The sequence below is a fragment of the Vanacampus margaritifer genome, chromosome 12, assembly GCF_051991255.1.
Source record: "Vanacampus margaritifer isolate UIUO_Vmar chromosome 12, RoL_Vmar_1.0, whole genome shotgun sequence".
Classification (NCBI taxonomy): domain Eukaryota; kingdom Metazoa; phylum Chordata; class Actinopteri; order Syngnathiformes; family Syngnathidae; genus Vanacampus; species Vanacampus margaritifer.
The window spans coordinates 13,426,537-13,445,005 of record NC_135443.1 but is presented as its reverse complement, the minus strand read 5'-3'; the positions used below and the strand labels follow the sequence as shown (position 1 = coordinate 13,445,005).

The window sequence follows — 18,469 nt, the reverse complement described above, 5'->3', positions numbered from 1 at the left end:
TACATTATTCTAGCCAGCAAGTAAACCCAAACGTCCCTTGAGCAGTATGGGAATGATCTTGAAAATAAAAGCATTTCAGTTTCAACCCCTCATCCTCTAAAATAAATAAATAAATACATAAAATAATAATGAGGATGATCTTGGTTACTGATTAATGCAAAAGGTTACCAGTTTGATATACACTAGCATATCTTACCTTTAATTGTATGTTATTATTACTCTATTAATAATTTATATTCATCTATGTGAAGACACTGATGATGTTAATGGCTTGTCACATGCAGTAATTATTACAATTTGGGGCCTGTGCAGTCACCTACAAAGGATAGACTTCCACCACTGACCTATAAGGGAGGGATAGGAGTAGGACGTTTAGAAACAAATATTAATAAGCAATACTTTATTTCTATAAACCTCTGCAAGTGTTTACATTTTGAAATGTTCAGTTAAAATCACTATTTTTCAAACTGGTCTACAGGCTAGCTGCTGCGCCTCTCACCATTTTGGTGACCCCCTTGATCTTTAATATGAAGGTGTTAACAAATCTTCAAATTAAGTGTGACAGCTAATTTTGATCAAAGTTTTGATATAGGCTTTTTATAAACATTTGTATGATATAGACTTCACAATCACATTCAATGCAAGTCATATAATTACACAATTAGTCCAAAAAGCCTGATGCTTCAGTGCTCAGTGTATTCACAACTAAAACACGGCATTGGAATGTAATTCAACACATTTGATGGAAACTATTATTGAAAGGCTTAAGGTGATGTAAAAATACAAAAGTGGGATTAAGGGGAAAAAGAAAGTAGTTCGGGCAATAGTAGCTCATGTCTTAACGCAAATTGGCGTCAAACCAGAAGATAATACACTGGTGGATTTAAAATTTTCATTGAACATTCAAAAGCATTTTAAGGACTTCACAAGGATCTCTCATTTGTTTAACACACTTGAGATTTAAAATAAATACAATGAAGAAGTTTTACTTGAAGCTGACATTCTGTTGACACAAATCAAAGCAAACAAGTCTGTGTGAGAACATTTGCAGTTTTTTGTTTTGTTTTTTAGAAAAAGCTAGTTTTGAGTTTGATGGTTGGTGCAACTTGGACTGTTGGCTGAGCTTGACGTGCTGCATCTTTAGCTTTGTTGCTGGCCTGGTTTGCCCGAACAGCAGATTCTAGACGGGTTTTAAGATCGGGCGCTGCACCGATGACCATCTTGAAGGCAGCTGGATATAGAGGGCCAATGCGCATTAAGTTCTGAAGGGCAAAGTCATGCAGGCCTTTGGATACTTGGGATGCAGAAGGAATGGCATTTTCATCCAAAAGGTATGAGATAAGGGTTGGAACAAGAAGAGCCACCAACTGGACTCCTATTGGACATATGAAAAACAATGAGATAATACAACAACAATAATTAAAAGAAGTTAGATTACACAGACCATAATCTGCTAGTGGAGTCGATTATTGAGTAATTACAATGTAAATTTAGGTGCCCATTGTTGATCATTGTGTTTTTCACTGTTTTACTAACTTATGTTTTTATTAGGAGCAATCTGAAATTTGAGAGGTGAAAGTTGTAAATTTTGGCACACGTGGAAATTGACTTGTGAAATAAATATTCACATTTCCAATAATTTTAACTATATTATTGATAAATGTGCGTCAGTAAGAAGTGTGTCAGTAACAAAAATATACAATAATAATAATAATAATAAAATCAGCAAATGTACTACTGGTCGCGCATGTGCAAGAAGATGAAAAATCACTTGCACTGTCTCAAATTTTAGGGGGGTAATGCCATTATTTACCACATATTATATAATTAATGACTCTGTAAAATGGTATATGCAACTTTGTTATACACCTGTCAAAGAACATAAAAAGATTTGTACGAATATTAATAGAACACAGTAACAACATTTCCAGTAAGCTAAAGTAAGCGTTCTAAAAATAGCCTTTGATGCTCTGATAACTGACAGCGCACTTTTACAGCCACTGAACTAAACACTTTAATGGAAAAACACATTAGTGATCCATTAAGCAAAGAGATACTCACGGTTTTGCTCTTCACCCATGCCAACAAGGTTCTCCAGGACCCTGATGCCCTCTTGCACCGCCTGCAGCTCAGCGGCAGTCCTTGGCCGACTGCGCTCCACTGCCTTTAGCTTCTCCACCATGAGAGGAGCGAGAGCGTGAATGTACGGGGTAGAAAGATGACGGTTGGGATGTTGAAACACTGACAAAAGCAGCTGGTAACACCGTGTCTGAACCTGCAACAAGGCAAACAAAAAAGAAAGGAAAATAACTAAAGAGAACAAGCCACACAAACATCCAGGATTTAGAATGTGTAATGATGACTCTTTTGAGGTTCGGGCACTTTACCCTAGGATCACAAGAGTTGAGGGCATTTCGAAAACATTCCATGCAGCCATTTTGCAGGACAGTAACTCCAACAAGTTCATTACTAGCAGACAGTAGGAAGAGTGTTATTGCTGTCAACATATTGATGTCATCCAAATCAGGTCTGGACTCATCTGAAGAAGAACACAAATTTTATTTGACATATGGCATGTTGCTCAATGCTCATCATTTAGTACGAGTAAGTATGTACAAACCTGGCTGTGAGTCTTCAAGTACAGAAGCCAGGGTGCTTCTCACAAGGGCAGTCCACTGTGTCTGGAGGCTTTCCACTCGAGCCAACGGGGACGTGATGATGGTCTTGATAGCCTGCAGTGCAGCTGACACAGGTGTAGGCACGGAATTGTCAGCAGTCTTAACTGCAGTTTCTCTCAGCACCCCGGTGATTAGGAAGAGAACCGTAGGTAGGATGGTCATGCTTCCTGTGAACAGAAACCACGAGAACATCATTTTCATGGTGAATAAAAACAACAAATAAAGTCAGTTTTATGCCAATATCTAAGAAGCAAAAAAACTGTATTAGCAAGAAAAGTGTATATTGTAAATATGAAAAAATAAAGTATAGATCCTTTAGTGAAACAAACTTAGCATTGTTTTTTATGTGTTGTCTTACCAGCAGGGGAGCAGAGCGAGGGCAGTTCAGCCAGAATGGAAACGGTGTTTGCCACCAGGCGTGCACTATCCTCAAGTAGTCGTTGAGGCCTGATCGGCACATGGCTGGGTGACTCCTTCACACGTGTATTGAGCTGTGGTAAGTGGCGGACCAGGATGAAAACCAGCAGCTCCATTGCAGCAAACACCAGAGACGTGCCAGGAACGAGCTCGCCCGTCTCACCCCCTTCCCCTCGGGTGAGTTGAAAATCTCTCTGGCCTTCCTCCTCTTTGCCTGTGTAACATACGATCATGACCTAGATCAGTGAAACTGACACATCATATTACTGCTCTGTCAGTAGAATGCAAACCAATAACGCATCCTTCAATTTTCTATACCGCTTATTAGGGTCACAGCTGACCTCAGGCAAGAGGCGAGGCGAGTACACTCTGGCCTGGTTGCCCAGTTGCAGGGCAAACCTTGACAAACAACCACTGATACTCACATTGTCACCTTTGGACAATTTAAAAAATTCAATGAACCAATAAAAAGGCACGTTTTTTTTTTAATGCAGAGTATCAAAGGGAAACCAATGCAAGCACAAGGAGAATATATAAACATCACACAGGAAGGCCAGAGCCATAATTCAAACCCCCAACCTAAGAAATGTGAGACAGATCTGCTAACCACTAACCCACTATGCTCCCTAAACCTACAACCAAATAATTCAAATCAACACTTGCAGTAGTTTGATCACATTTTCAGTAAAAACAAGAACTTTTAAACAGTGTGTTATGTTGACAAGTGAATTAACTTGTGCAATGTGTTAGCTCATGACCTTTGACATTTTGTTGCTGAAGATGGTCCAGTGCAGCTCTTATGGTCTCCTGAACTACAGCAGTCACCTGCAGCTGGACTGCAGGAGGGTCGCGGGTCAACAAAAGTCTGTGAAGTACATTCAGGAGCTCCACTACCAGCAGCTAGAAGATAGGAAACACGTAATGACACTCCGTTTTTATATGGCCTTCACAATTTCAAAAGGTAAACCTGACCAAATCAACCGATACGTTATAGTTCGGTTGTATGATAGAACACTCAAGTGGCCTTTGTCACCTTGTAAAGGCAGTAAATATCACATGCCCATGTTGCATTTACTAGATGTTTGCGCTGAAGCATTCCTGGTAAATGTGTCACTTGAACTACAACAATGAAACAACTAGACTGAAGTTGCTGCTTTCATTTCTCTTACAATATAAATACTAAATTATTTGACCTTTATTAACTTTTAAATAAAGGGGCACGGGGCTTTAAAATGAATCCAAATGTGATATAGTGTCAATTTCGTCAACGAAAACTAAACAAAAATAATTTCGTCAACACACATTTTTCACCGGACTAAAACTAAACTAAAATCCTCAATTAACAATTACTGGGACTAAATCACTATCAGTATGCATTTTCGTCGACTAATGAAGACGAGACGAAAATGTACTTCACTTAATAAAAACTGGACTAAAATCTATGCACATTTTAGTTCACGAACAAAAACGAGATGAAAATTATATGATTTTGTAAAATCTTGTCTCTGCTAATCTGTCACTGTGACACTGTCATGCAGTTAGCGAGTGCAACATGCACAAACACACGAGACAGACAGGAGGTGGATTCACGGTGAAAGCCCCCCTCCCCAAAAAAGAAGTAAATTATAGTTATAAATAGGGGTGGCAAAATGAGTGTGTTAATTTTTAGTTAATTTAAAGTTCCTTTAACTGCACAATTTTTTTTAACGTGTGATTAACGACCGTTCCTTACTTTGAAAGCCTGTACTGGGGGAGTTCCAGTACCAACTCAGCAGACACAGCCACGTCAAAATTTTGCAGTAATAAATTTAATATTAATGCATATATTTGTGGTGACTGGGGTCAAGTTGTATTTTACAATTTTAAAAATGTGCAGAATTTTGCCAAGTTACTTCATGATAAAGATTAGATAGCTCTTAATATGAAAGTAAAAATGCACTGAGCTGTCACCGTCCTACAAATACAATTATGCCATCTAGTGGCAGAAAAAATGACCTCAACACAAATCAATATCACATTTGTTTTTTTACAGTACAGTTTTTTAATTTTAACAAAATTTTATGAATTATTATGAAATTACTGTATCAGTGATGAAAATATGCAGCCATATTTCTATTAGTTTAAAATTTTGTTCCCACGTTTGTGCTAAGCGTATGAAAACTTATTTGTGATTAATCGTGAGTTAACTATTGAAGTCATGCGATTAACTCAGATTAAAAATTTTAATCGCCCGACACCCCTAGTTATAAAATAACATAACATTAATCAAACGGCTATAACGTTCCAACAATAATGTTAATCTGACCGCTAACTAATGCTTGCTAAATTGCTAGCTCATAGCATGGAGCCATAGTAGCCACTTGTTGATGTACTGTAATTGTGTGTGAAGTTGTTTTTTATCAAAAAGATGAGAAAAAAGTTGTATGTGAAATAGTTTTAGATCCAAAATGTTCAACATAATCTGCTGACAAAAAAATATTACGGGGTAAAAAATGATTGCCCTGACTGCCCTAAAACATGACTAAAACGTTGACAGTTTTTGTTGACTAAAACTAAATGAATACAATTTTGGTTTCTTGGACTAAAATAAAGTTAAAAATACTAAATTTATAGTCGACTAAAAGTGGACTAAATAAAAACGGGATGAGGTTGACTAACTATGATAAAAAGTAACAAGTGTGATTGAAACCGGACTAAAACTAAGACTAAATTTAAAAAAGGTGGATAAAATTAACACTAATGTGATACGACTGTCACTGCCCTCTACAAGAATGCCAACCTACAAGTAATCCACAATCTAAACCCACTTTAATGAAAAACATTTTCTGCTCCTGCCATAATATTTTTTGCTCATTGTTTTTTGTTTGTTTTTTAATCTTCCATCAATGACAAAGATGCCCTTACCTGGTCTTCTGCTATGTGGGTCTTTGCACAGGGAGACTCAAGCAGAGTGGACAAAGCGTGCAGGCAGGACATGACATGCTCAATGGGTTCCTCAGGCCGGGGAAAGCAAAGAAATTCTATACTGACACCTGAGAGACAGAAAAACTGGGCTTAGGGCATGTTCACACGATTCTTTTCCTTTTTTCACTGTTGGCAGCTGCAGTGACAGGAGAAAAAAAAACTGTACCCCCTTGTGTTTAAAAAAAATGTGAGTGCTGAATAACAAAATATTTTTTTGTCTGGTTAAAAGGGATTATGAGGAACTAAAGAATAAAAAATCAAAATAAGATGAATACTTTAAACTACATTTAATGTCTCTGTATCTTTACCTAACATTAGGTGCATCCTGTCTTTGACGGACTCTTCAAAAGTTTTAACAGGTGGCGAGGATCCTGTATGAAGAGCAGGAGCCTTGGAGAGCACTGGAGAAACCGCTCCTTTTTCTTCACAAGCTCCAAAGCCAGTGCTGCTTAGCCACAAGGCCACAGCATGCAGTACAGGAGCCCACGAGTTGCGGTAATGGAGCCTTGCTGTGTCTATTGTCTCTGGAGTATAAAATGCTCCACCTGAACACACAGTGCGGATTCCATTTTAAGCGTTAGTATTGGAGTAACTCTCCTTAAAAGCAAGCCCAAAAATAGAACAGAGACAAATAAACTGCTGTAAGAAGGGATGGGAACCAGGCATCAAACAGACGTCAATGTCTCAAACATTTCATTGCGCTATTCATCAAAAGACACAGTTGTGTTGTACCATCAGGGGGCAGCTGACTGGAAAACTCTGCAGGCAGCGTGAGCAGGGCATAGTCTCGGAGCATGGCCAACCACAGTCGACTAAGTGAGGGCAGCTCAGGCTGCACTAAAGTGATGAGACTGTCAGGTGGAAGCACATTTGCACCCAGATCATCCTCATCCTCATCTCCGCTTCGAACCGGTTTGACAGGCTTTGATTCTGCCTCTTTCTTTATCTTCATCGCTACCACATAAACCTGTTAATAATAGCCATAATAATACAATAAAAAAAATTACTTACACGATTTAAAGCTCAGCACATCAGTGTTATGGACAGAGCAGGAGAGTCTTGGGTCTCACCTCCGCCCATGCTTTAAGTACAGCCAGCTTCTCCATGGTGGTGGCACTCTCACTGTACAGCTGACTGGATGAACCCTTCCCAGCTTGCACCTTGTCCAGTGATGACACGAGCAGGTTGTGGACTCGCCGGAGGTCGTTCAAGTCACTTACTACACCGCTGCCAATCCAAGTGCTACACACCTATGGACAAACACATCCAGGGAGAAAAAGGGACCTCGACTTCAGTTACACGTCTTGCTCTCTTATTATGGATCTGCTGATATCTTATTCAAATAGGTTTCAAATAAACAGAATTTCCGGTAGAATTAATATCCATAGATGATCAAATATGCATACGGTACATATCAAACAAGCATTATTATTTAAAAAATATCACAGTACATGTACAGTATACTCGAAGACTACCAACCTCTGAGGTGAATTATGTGTTTCCCACAGATTTGAAATCTACTTGGGTGGGTGGACTCCGGTGGTGGGGATGGGAGGTGGGTTTCATTACTGTTACTACGTCTCCTCTAGGCTCACGATCCACAAGTAAGTGATGGCAAACTAACGTTACATGCGGTATATCCTGTCCCGACACGTTTTAAAAATATATATATTTTTAATGAATTTTCTTGAAAACTTCTTAGGAGGTGGCCAATTTACTTGGGTGGCCCACCCAAGTATTAACATGGTGTGGGAAACACTGTATTACGACAGTTGACTGTGACAGATATAAGTTCATCAGAAGGATGCATAATGCAGTAAAAACACATTTGGTTGCAGTGGCCTAAAGAGTGATCATTGTGATTATTTATACTATAAACACCTGCGTTAAAGCTATAGCATAATTTAAACAAAGTAGAGCAAAGGGAAATGAAAAGCAAATTATGAATGCATTTCTTCTTTTTTATGACAATGTTTCTTACCTGGCATGCTTTAGCTGTTATGTCAGATGGTGTATCAGGTGAAAAAGCAGGTCTGAGTGCAGCTCCAACCTTAACACATAAAATCGACGGTTCATTTATTGGACATTCAATTATTCTGGCCATTACATTATAACTCTATACCTACAAAGTTATTGACTCACATTGGCCTGATATTGTTCCAAGATAACATGTCCTGGGAACTCGGGCTCGGGAACACACGCAAACTTTTTAATGATGTCTTCCAGGGCCTGCAGACCAGCCATTCTCAACTGGTTACTGTGGTCCGTGGCAGCCATGAAAGCCATCCGGATGAGGTCAGACAAATGAAGCACAAGCAGATCTCCTAGACAAAAAGAGATGGTGAGGAAATTGAAAGATTATGTGAGGAATGCAAATTATATGAATAATAATATTGAGCAGACGGTTGTGCAACAGTGACAATTGTTAGCTGTTAAATAAATGTAAATCAAAGTCTCATGTCAGCAACTTTATCAATGAAATCAACCAGATAACCCAAGTGGACATAAAAAGTAGCTTTTAAGTGGAAATTTTACTTTTAAGGGATAAAACTTTCCTGGCTCTTTTTGTGAAAAAGGTAGTTGCCTCCTTGTTAAATCATGAATTAACTGAGGCTTGTCACATTTTTTGGAAAGCTGACTTCATTTTCACTCAATACACCTAAGCCTGATTACCTCCACTTTTTTTTTTTTATCACAAAATCACTAACATAGAAACGGTCTGACAAAATGAAGTAAAGATCCCAAAAAAGCTGCAAGAAAAAGCCATATCGAAAAAAAAATTAACATTTGAGAAACAACTGACATTAAAAGAATTAGTCCAAAAAGGTTACAAGGAAAGGTACACTGTCAGAAAGGCAATAATTAAACAATCAGTTTACTGTTTTGGTAATAATTTGTGGTGGAGCTGAAATACACTTCATCATACTGAAATATGTTTCTATTTTTCCACCTCTGAAACTATTAAAGGTATTTTTAAAAGCACCTCTCCAGACGCAGCAGTACAGCTGTATCCAAGTAAATTAGAATCTATCATATTAAAACAAAACACAAGAGAATGGCCCATGCAGCACCCTTCAACCACGTTTTGCGAAAATAGTCCTGTTCATTTATTTTTAGCATAAACTTGCTGACAGAAAAATGATACCCAAAAATACCAACAGCATTTTTTTGTTTGATAATATGTGTCAAGTGTTTTGCAAGTAACATTATACCTTTAGGGTTTTTTGCTTGTGTAGAACGGGCAGTTGCCAGGTCAAAGTGTGCTTTGTCTGCGTTTTCACACAGCAAAATAATGCGGCACAAGCAATCTGCAGCAAATACACGCGTCACCCAGCGAGGTGCGACCGAGGGCTTGGATTTGTCATCGTCGCCTAAACCTGTAAACATTATGTCGTCGTCCATCTCGTCTTTTTTCTCAGAGTCTTCATCTTTTTCCACTTCAAATGTAACAGCTCCTCCTACATCTGACAGAAAAGACGGCCTTATATTAGAAATGTAAAAAAGAATCCTGTCTTGGTTTCTTGAGAGAAAATGATAATCAGTTTTTCTTTTCTTTTTTGCAGTCACCTGTTGTTGCTGCAAGGACATCCTTGCATAATTTAAGCCAATGAGAAAGCTTTTCCACAGCAAGTGATGACAGCATGTGGCCCAATGTGTCATGAATATCAGAACACAGCTTCCTGTCTGTTTCGTGATCCAGCATGCCGAATAGTGCCCCCTCAAGACCCGTCTCTGTTATGTTCAGATCTGAATCAGCAACAAAGTAAAACACCAGTGTCTCATTAGAAATTTTGCCAGCACAGCACTTTTTTTTATTAGTGTCCAAGTTTGCACTCACTTATTACAGTGTATTTGCCATTTCCTGCCTTCTTTGCAAGGCTCATGGCGTACTCACAGACCTCGGAGGCCTCTCTCTGAGCAAGTTGTCTCAAGCAGGCTACAGCAGCGCGGCGTAGCAACAGGTGAGAGCTGCATAAGTGCACCTGGAAAAAAATCCCATCCATGAGACAAAATTATATCAACACAACAGTGTAAAATATATGTTGCTATAAACTAATGAAGGGACCCCACAAAAAAAACAAAATAAACAACATCCATACAAAGTGAAAAATGAATAAATTCCAAATGGTCTTACACAAAGACACGGCACCAAACTAGAGAGGTTGACATGGCGAGGAGCAAACATGTGCAGCTGTTGCAGGCACGAGATGGCAGCTGCCTGCACCAGCGAGTCAGAGTGATCCTGCATTATGGCACAGCCAACCAGGCAAGACGAGCGGATGGTGGAGATGGTGGCACCGTTTCCTTCATAATATATCGGCAGAGTGTAGTTAACAATTGTTAATGGCATTCAAATTGATAATACTGCCACCTATTGGTAAAGGAAGTGGTGTACAATTCCATGACATTGGTAATATTTGGTATTAAATCAAGACTTCTTTCAAATTTTATCTCCAATGGATTTACCGTACCTTGTAATTCTGGTCCAACAGTAGTGATAAGAGCTCCCAAGCAGCGTCCCAAACACTGATGCACCTCTGTGTGTGATGGGGGCACAGTGAGGAGCAAGGTAAGGACCAGAGACAAGGTAGGTTCCACGTAACCTCTATACATAGGACCACTTGAGTCCACAATAAGAGCCAAAGAGTGCAGAGACCATGTCTGTCAAAAACAAAACAAAAAACACTGGATTATTTAAGTGAAGAGATAAAATGAAGGTAACTGATGAATGAATGAAAAAAACATACTACTACTAAAAATCCAGGGGAATTGCTAAATATTTTTCTGTTTAATTGTTGCCATACTATACCTGGACTTCATGAGAGGATCCATCCTGGGCCAGCGCCAGCAGAATACTAACACTAGTCTTTAAGTGCTGACCAGAGCCAATTCCTCCTACATATCGATGTAGACAGCCGAGAGCCAGTGAATGACCCGTCCTTGACACTACATCACGTGCTGACTTCAGCCTGTAAACAGAGGAAAGAATACAGTATATAAATCACCTGATTAATGTCCAGATTCAGCTAAACAATTTGTGCTTGAAATCAATATTTCAAAAATTAAAATTGTGTTTCCCCCTCACTAAATATTATGCTGCTGGTATGCTGACTCAGTCTAACTTAGAGATGGAGGAAAATGCTTACTTGTCAAAGCTGGTCTGTGCCATCCTTGCAATGAAAGTAGCCTCCCCCACTACCTGAGCCATTCTGCCGAGGGCCTCACCGGCAGCACAGCGCAAAATCGGATTGGGATTGTCAAGTGCTCCCATCACCAGGGCCAGGGCTGACTTGCGGACCTCCTCTGGGCCCAAAGTACTCTTGTTCTCTGCCAAACCCTAAGAGTAAGACAGGGATGAAGTTTCTCCACATATATTAACTGAATAAAGAATCACAACAGCCTTTTCTTATAAAGGGATTGACTGATTCTCACCTTGAGAGCACTCAGCACAGCAGTGAAGATGTTAAGCTGGACAGCTTGCTGCCGAACTCCTTTAGCCTGCTTGATACATTCCGCAAAGTGGTCTAGCATCTGCAACCTAAATTATGCAGACAAGACCAAACTAATAAATTGAACTACTTTTTGGACAACAGAAGTGAACATAATCCCTGATTAACCAAAATCAGAAATGTTTTGAGGTTTAATGTGAGATACAAGTATGCTCATGATTCAATAGCTCACCTGTGTTTGAAAGACACGTGGGGGAAAACTACACCAAACAGAGCCACAGAGGCATCAATGACTGATACGCCCAAAGGGAGAGGACCTGGGATGGCTTCACCTACAGGCACTCGCAGATATATAGACGAGGGATCATGCTCCAAAGCGCCGCTGCCAGATGCACTGTTAGGCTGCAGCTGTTAAGCAACGATCATAGTTTGGAAAACAATAGACAATGAGGATGATGTACATGATCGAAATTACAGGTTATTTTACCTGGTCCTCTATAGACTTGTGGTCAGTTTCTTGCAGCCACGAGCCCATGAGCACACTGTCATCATAGTGACAGAGAGAGCGCAACAAAGAAGTGGTGGTGTTGGACGAGTTGTCAGTCAAAGTGAATTCTGCTACCAGCTCCCTGAGGAGGGCATTGAAGCTGCCTGCAAGAGCACAGCAATACATTAAAACATTTAAATTTGTTCTCAGAGAGTCTGTGATGCAAATGTGTCTTTAGCACTTCCAGCTAAAAGTCTATAGTGGAAACTGAAGTAGTAAAAAAAAATAGATGATGTATAGTGGACAACAAAATACTTGCAAGCTCAAATTTACAGTAAAAATCGTTCTTAAAAAAAAACACAATTATATGAAAAACTGTTTTGCAACATTTGTTTCCAGTGACATTCAAACTAATGTGTGTTCAGTGATTCTAAAAAAAATTACATCACAGAATTCGGGGGGGGGGGGGGGGTTAAAGCTGCCAAAATGGGTCGGTAAATGTACAGTAAATGATCCTATAAAAACTAAATTGTGCTTTTGAAACATTTATGCAGAAATTATTGCTGCTCAGGCATGTACTTCTCATCAAACCTACACTTGACATCCTGCAACATCAAACTATTGCTTAGACTGCTTCCATTATAATCATTGCACTTCCAGATTGTGAGTCATTGGTCTATTTATTTGAGAACCATGTTGTTTACTTTTATTTTTTATTTTTTAATCCAAATGTCTTACCTTCATACGTTTTAGGAGGCAATAGAGCCAAGATGTCGTACAGCCTGAGTCTCACCATTGCTGCACTTGCTTTCAGGTGTGCCCCATGAACTTTGATGATGGCAGGGACGCTGAGGAGCAGACATTAAGTTATGACATCTACGTATTTAAAACACACTTTACATCTTTCCTGTATCTAAAAAAAAAAAAGGAACACAATGGAGGCATCATACTCACTGAGAGATCATCGTCATAGCACATTCAATGGGTGTCATCAGTCTACGAATGACATCCTCTGTAAGGAGCTCCGGACAGTGAGCCACAAAACTACGCATAGCTAAACAATAAGGGATAGAATCAGAAGTGAGCATGTTGACATTTAGCGCACGTTTATAAATACGGAGTAGAATATTAGTTTACCACATAGTGCTCCAGCTCTGCCTTCGAGAGTGACCTGCCAAGTAAAGGAGTCTCCCCTCGCCTTTTCCGCCTCCAGCTCCTTCTGGGACCGAGGAAACACATTCCTCCACAGCAGCAGCATCTTGGGAAGGTGATAACGCACCAGGGACGGACCTTTGCATGCATACATGTCAATCAAAGGGAAAATTGTGTTGGAGAGAGAAGAGTTAACAATCACAGTTGAGAAATGATTTGTGAGTAGCTCACCCAAGGTCATGAGTGCGCCAAGCAGCAGCCATCCAGCTTGTGTACGCTGCAAGGAGAGTCGACTGTTCTGAGCTGCTGTTCGAAGAAGGTCTTCAGCTATGCTTACCACCAACTACAGCGAAACAACATTAAACTCCAAATTTACATACAGTATAGTGCTAGTACAAAAAAAATGAATTATGAAAGCCAGAGATGAGCATGTATAAATTGCTGTTTCACAGTAATGTGTTTACATACCTTGCCCTTAGAGTGGGGGATTCCCAGAGGGGATTGGTGTACACCCCCAAGGAGAGCCGCCATCGCAAAGCTGTATCCGCTAACGGCCTCAGGTGAACTCTTGAGATTGTTAATTCTCTCAGCACAGCGGTCTAGCAGTGGGGTCAACTGATAGGGCAGTGCCACAGCAACACAGCGCAGGCACCAAGCAGCGGCCAAACGAGCAGCCATGCTCGGGTGTAGCAGCACTGAGGTTACTGTTTCAAGAAGTCCTGAGAAAGACGACATTAAAAACAAAGATACTTTGGTAAGGTTGTGAATGGTGTATTCAAGATCACAACCACATTTCCATTGATTAGGAAAGGGCTGCAGTAAAAGTATCATAAAACAAGCAGGTCTTACCAATGGAAGGCTCCTGTATGAGAGGCGAAGCTGTTGCACTCAAGCTCTGAACAAGGCTGCCCAACTCTTTTAGGGCACACACCATAACATGCTGGCTGGCTGAAACATCAGCTGCGCCAGTCTTGTTTTCTCCATTGAGGTCATTGACAACTGCCTCTGGAATAAGAAGGGCCAGAGAAAAACAATTAATTGATTTTTGGATAAGGCAACCTTCATAAATCGATAATGTGCCTTTCAGTGATATCCATCAATCCATTTTCTTCAGCTTTGTTAGTGGTGTGGGTTTTAGTGGTGGTTTTTTTTTAAGTCTTAAGTCTTTTAATACTTAAGGAATAGATTAGAAGTTGCTTCCAGAACTGTAGCGTTATTTTTTTTTATATAGACACAATATAGACTTAAATTAAGTCCCTCTTTCGTTGACTGTGCAAGTGTGTGCGTGTGTAGGAAGATAAGCCAATGAAATTTGATTGGGCCAACTTAAATTTTGAGCAGAAGTGGCTTGTTCCTACTATGAGTGTGCAAATTTTGTTGGCTGATACAACTAATTTTTGCTCAGTGATGCTGTGTAATATACTACAATCAAAGATCACAGCAGACGACTATGTAAGGTATGTCAAGGTAAAAGCAAATTCAGATGTTCAATATTTGTCCCCAAAAAAATGATTATAATATGAGGCGGATAAGAAAATAAAAAGCAAGTGCAGAAAGTATTACCAATGGCACATTCAGAATTGATAAGAAAAATCAGACTGTATGCAACCAAATAGCAGTTGAAAGGAAAATGGCTGACATTTGATAAATACTACTCTGTGATGATCTGAACCATGATACCTCTTCATTCCCCCCATCTTTCATTCCTCCTTACCCACAGCCCTCATTTGCTTGCCGATGGCTTGGCAGATTTCTTTGCCAGCTGCTATCTGCGCCTTCTCGCCAAGTAAGCCGCCCAGGGTGGCACGTAGCATAAAGGAGACACAACGCCGTGAGTACACAGCTTCCACATGTGTCTGTGTAGCCCGTGGATGGGACACAAGGTCCAAAACATGGGAGAGGAATGTGGCAAAGTTCCGCTCCAGCCACTGACCACCAAGCGTGGTCACAAATACAACATAAGCCTAAGAAGAAGAAGGATTTATATGTAAGGTGCAGTAAAATGTGCCAAATTGTGTTTTGTAGAGTGAATTTGGCTCACCTGTGTAACGCCCACCCGGACTTCTCTGCTGACAGAACCGCCTCCCTTCAACATTTCCCCTCCACTCTTCAAGAAACCAGATCCACCACGCAGAAAACCTGTGGCCATTAACTCCAAAACTTCCTCAAGTGTTGCCCGTTTCACATTCTGACGCATCACTGGGTAAAAAAAAAACAAAAAAGAATTGTGGGTTTATTGTTATATTAATATGAAACTATAGTAGCTACAGATTTCAAATCTAACCAGCAGCTTGTTTAGGCATCAGAGCCGTAGCCATGACAGTCCCTAGAAGCTTGGCCACAGAAACCCGAACACCATAGTTCGAACCCTCCAGAGCCTTGAAACACAGTGTGGCCATGTTCTCCAGTTCCGTAGTCCACATGAATACTGCCTCATTTTGCAGCTCGAACAAGCACTGATAAGGTAAATGGAATCAAGATGGAGTCATGTTAGTGATATTTCATCAGACAACATCTTATGCATTTTTTTTTTCTCCACTGCAAAACCATGCCCTTTGTCTTTGTTTGTTTGTTTTTTTTGCGGGAAAGCATAATTCCCAATAGGAGTTTTTCACAGTGCAGTTTGGCAAACATACACTAAACATAAGGGTATTTTTCTGCTTGCATTTTACAGTGATGACAATGTGACCTACCTTTGCGACTGCACAGCGCACAGCCATTGACCTGTCGGTGAGTAACGAGCGGGCATTCTTGTAGATATCTCTATGGCATGAAGCTGCGGCTCCACCTAGTCCACTGAGCACCTTCTGCAAACTGATGAGTATTTCTCCTCTGCCTTGGGACTACATATATAGTGAGGATAGAATTAACTCTTTGACTGCCAAAAACGTTAAGTAACGTTTAGTAAAATCCTATGGAGGAGTGCCAAAGACGTTAAAAGACGTTTGTTTCAAAACAGAGGTGAAACTAACTATTTTCTATTGTTGATTACTGAAAAACGGAATAAGGTAGAAACAAACTTTTTTTTCTGATGAAAGATGAGAGTCCAATCTTTCATTTGGTAGTATGTGTGTTTCCATAGTCCAAACACATAATTTTCTATGGACCTTGAAAGATCAGTCAAAATGCTTAAAATCGGCTGGCACTGGCGACAACCCGTTTCTGAAAACGTCTGGCAGTCAAAGAGTTAAGATAATTAACCTAAATGTTAAGTAAATTCAACACAACATGATGAATTTACAGAGTATGTGTACTGTACTGTACTGTATTAAGTAGTTAAAAAAATTAAGATTGTGTAATAATGTCATACCTCTGCACTCTTTAATGCCTTTAAAAGATTATTGATGGTGTCTGGAAAGGAGCTTCCAAGCATCCTGCCCATCTTCTCATAAAAAGCACCAACACATGCCACTGCAGCACTAAGAAAAACAAACAATAAAAACAATTTTAAAAACAAAGATTAGGTTCCTGTAATAATAAGGTAACAATAGATATTGTATTCTCATATTTACCACATAACTTAAACTTTTTCATGGATGGGGCATAATTATTCAATACGTTTATGATAACCTGAAACATTACTTGCCATTATTTAAAGACTGGAGTATAGATTAAGAGGGATGGGAATAATAAATGATGAATTGACTTGTTAAGAATTCAGTCAATGAGATTTATCAGATTGGTATTCAATGTTTTTTCCTTAAACACTTGGGACTAAATGGAATGTACAAGCAAATACATTGAACTAAAGCCACGAGACCCCCAATAGCACAACTTAACTTTGCGGGGTTAAAATCATTAATAATAGATTTTTATATGCCATAAAAACCGAATAGGAAAAATTTTGAGGATTCAGTTAATTTCTTGTTAATTTTCCCCAGTCAAATATCTGTCCCTCATCCAGACCATTCTCAGCAGCTCTACATACAGTATAAAAATGGGTCTGATATTGAAACGTAGTTATTATCAGGATGCATTAATGCCTTCCACAGATCCACTTGTATGCTTAATCCCTCCATTAAAACATGAATCATCAGAGTAACATTTGGCTTAATGACTAAATCCTCTGAAAAGAGAAATACTGTATACTACATTGCTAGAATGTTGAAAGTAAACGGATGAAAACCTGTCATGACAATATATTTAAAATAAATAAATACATACACTAATAAATAAATAACACAATATCCATTAAATTTTATCTTACAGTTTTGTTGGCAGGTATGCAGGGGTGTCGTCCTTGCTTTTGATGATATCATTGCATTTATCCAGCGTCTGGAAAACCGTGAATGTGTCGCCAATGCTGTAGAGTGTGGCAAGGTTTTTGGCAAGCAGCTTTCTTGTTGGTGGACCGGGAGCACTACTGATCAGTCCTGTCAGTTGTTCCACCAGCTTTTTCTGCTTCTCCTTCACATCCACCTGCCGTAAATACAAGTCTTTAGCTACCATCTTGTGCAGCACACAGCGATAAATACGTTTCAGTCACCTTATTTGCGGCCACAAGGACCTTATCCAAGAAACGGAGCCATTCGAAGATGAAGACAGGCCTCTTTGCTTCAGTGATCTGCGCTAACGCTTCCTCGTTGAGCAGGAGACTGTGAGCCAGCTCCATGGCGAGGATTTTCACAGATGCCCTCACAATTTCTTAATCGACAGTCCGCTCTGTATTATTGATTCATGATATCAGAAACTAGTCCCTCTTTAAAACATCTAGCAAAAAACAACAACAAACTGTAGCACTGCATTAGCATAACTACTTTATTGTGTGTGTGTGTGTGTATGTGTATGTTTGTTATGTAAACAGTAATAAGCACGCATAATGATAAAGATCGTTCTAAATGACACAGGAAATGCAAGGCGTTTTACCGTATGTCTTCTCGTTCCGATGTTCCTCTTCTCTTGAGTGTTGACAGCTTCCTCCAGCTGTTAGCAACCTTAAACTAGCAAATCCTAACGATCAAAAGCCACACTTCATCAATACACTAATGATACCCCCTTGTATCTCATTACATTTGGTTGTTTCAGACAGCAACTTCACACACCACCAAACTCAAACAAGCAGGTTGTTAATCCATATTCTCATATCCTGGCGAGAATTACGACAGTATTAATGGTGTTACACTAACACTTGTCCGGTGAAACAAAAAAATAAACTGGCAGGTAACTCTTCCTCAGAGTAAACTTGAATAATTTGAAAGTAATCATTTTAATTACTTTACCATTAAATGATATGTTTTAAAGCTATTACAAAACACCAGTCCACTACTTCCTAGCATCTACATGGAAGTAATTAAATAGTATGGTTTCATTTGTTGTTAGTC

The 18,469-nt window shown here is 39.6% G+C and overlaps 1 protein-coding gene across 1 annotated transcript; it reads right to left on the bottom strand.

Moving 5' to 3' along the window:
* Positions 1-675: 675 nt before the first annotated feature.
* heatr5b (HEAT repeat containing 5B) lies at positions 676-18,417 on the bottom strand. The gene is made up of 36 exons (XM_077582089.1): positions 18,015-18,417; positions 17,635-17,810; positions 17,356-17,567; positions 16,459-16,567; positions 15,842-15,991; positions 15,433-15,604; positions 15,190-15,347; positions 14,863-15,112; positions 13,998-14,153; positions 13,617-13,867; positions 13,380-13,491; positions 13,134-13,286; positions 12,951-13,050; positions 12,735-12,844; positions 11,997-12,160; positions 11,742-11,917; positions 11,493-11,598; positions 11,207-11,397; positions 10,870-11,029; positions 10,532-10,721; positions 10,195-10,364; positions 9,898-10,042; positions 9,627-9,806; positions 9,272-9,523; positions 8,202-8,383; positions 8,041-8,109; positions 7,130-7,309; positions 6,792-7,026; positions 6,368-6,604; positions 6,000-6,127; positions 3,854-3,995; positions 3,037-3,309; positions 2,621-2,845; positions 2,388-2,539; positions 2,062-2,275; positions 676-1,375 (listed from the first exon to the last, which is right to left on the bottom strand). Exons 2-36 carry the CDS (start codon positions 17,758-17,760, stop codon positions 1,068-1,070), a joined length of 6,138 nt encoding a protein of 2,045 aa, XP_077438215.1. The 5' UTR covers positions 17,761-17,810; positions 18,015-18,417; the 3' UTR covers positions 676-1,067.
* Positions 18,418-18,469: the final 52 nt, after the last annotated feature.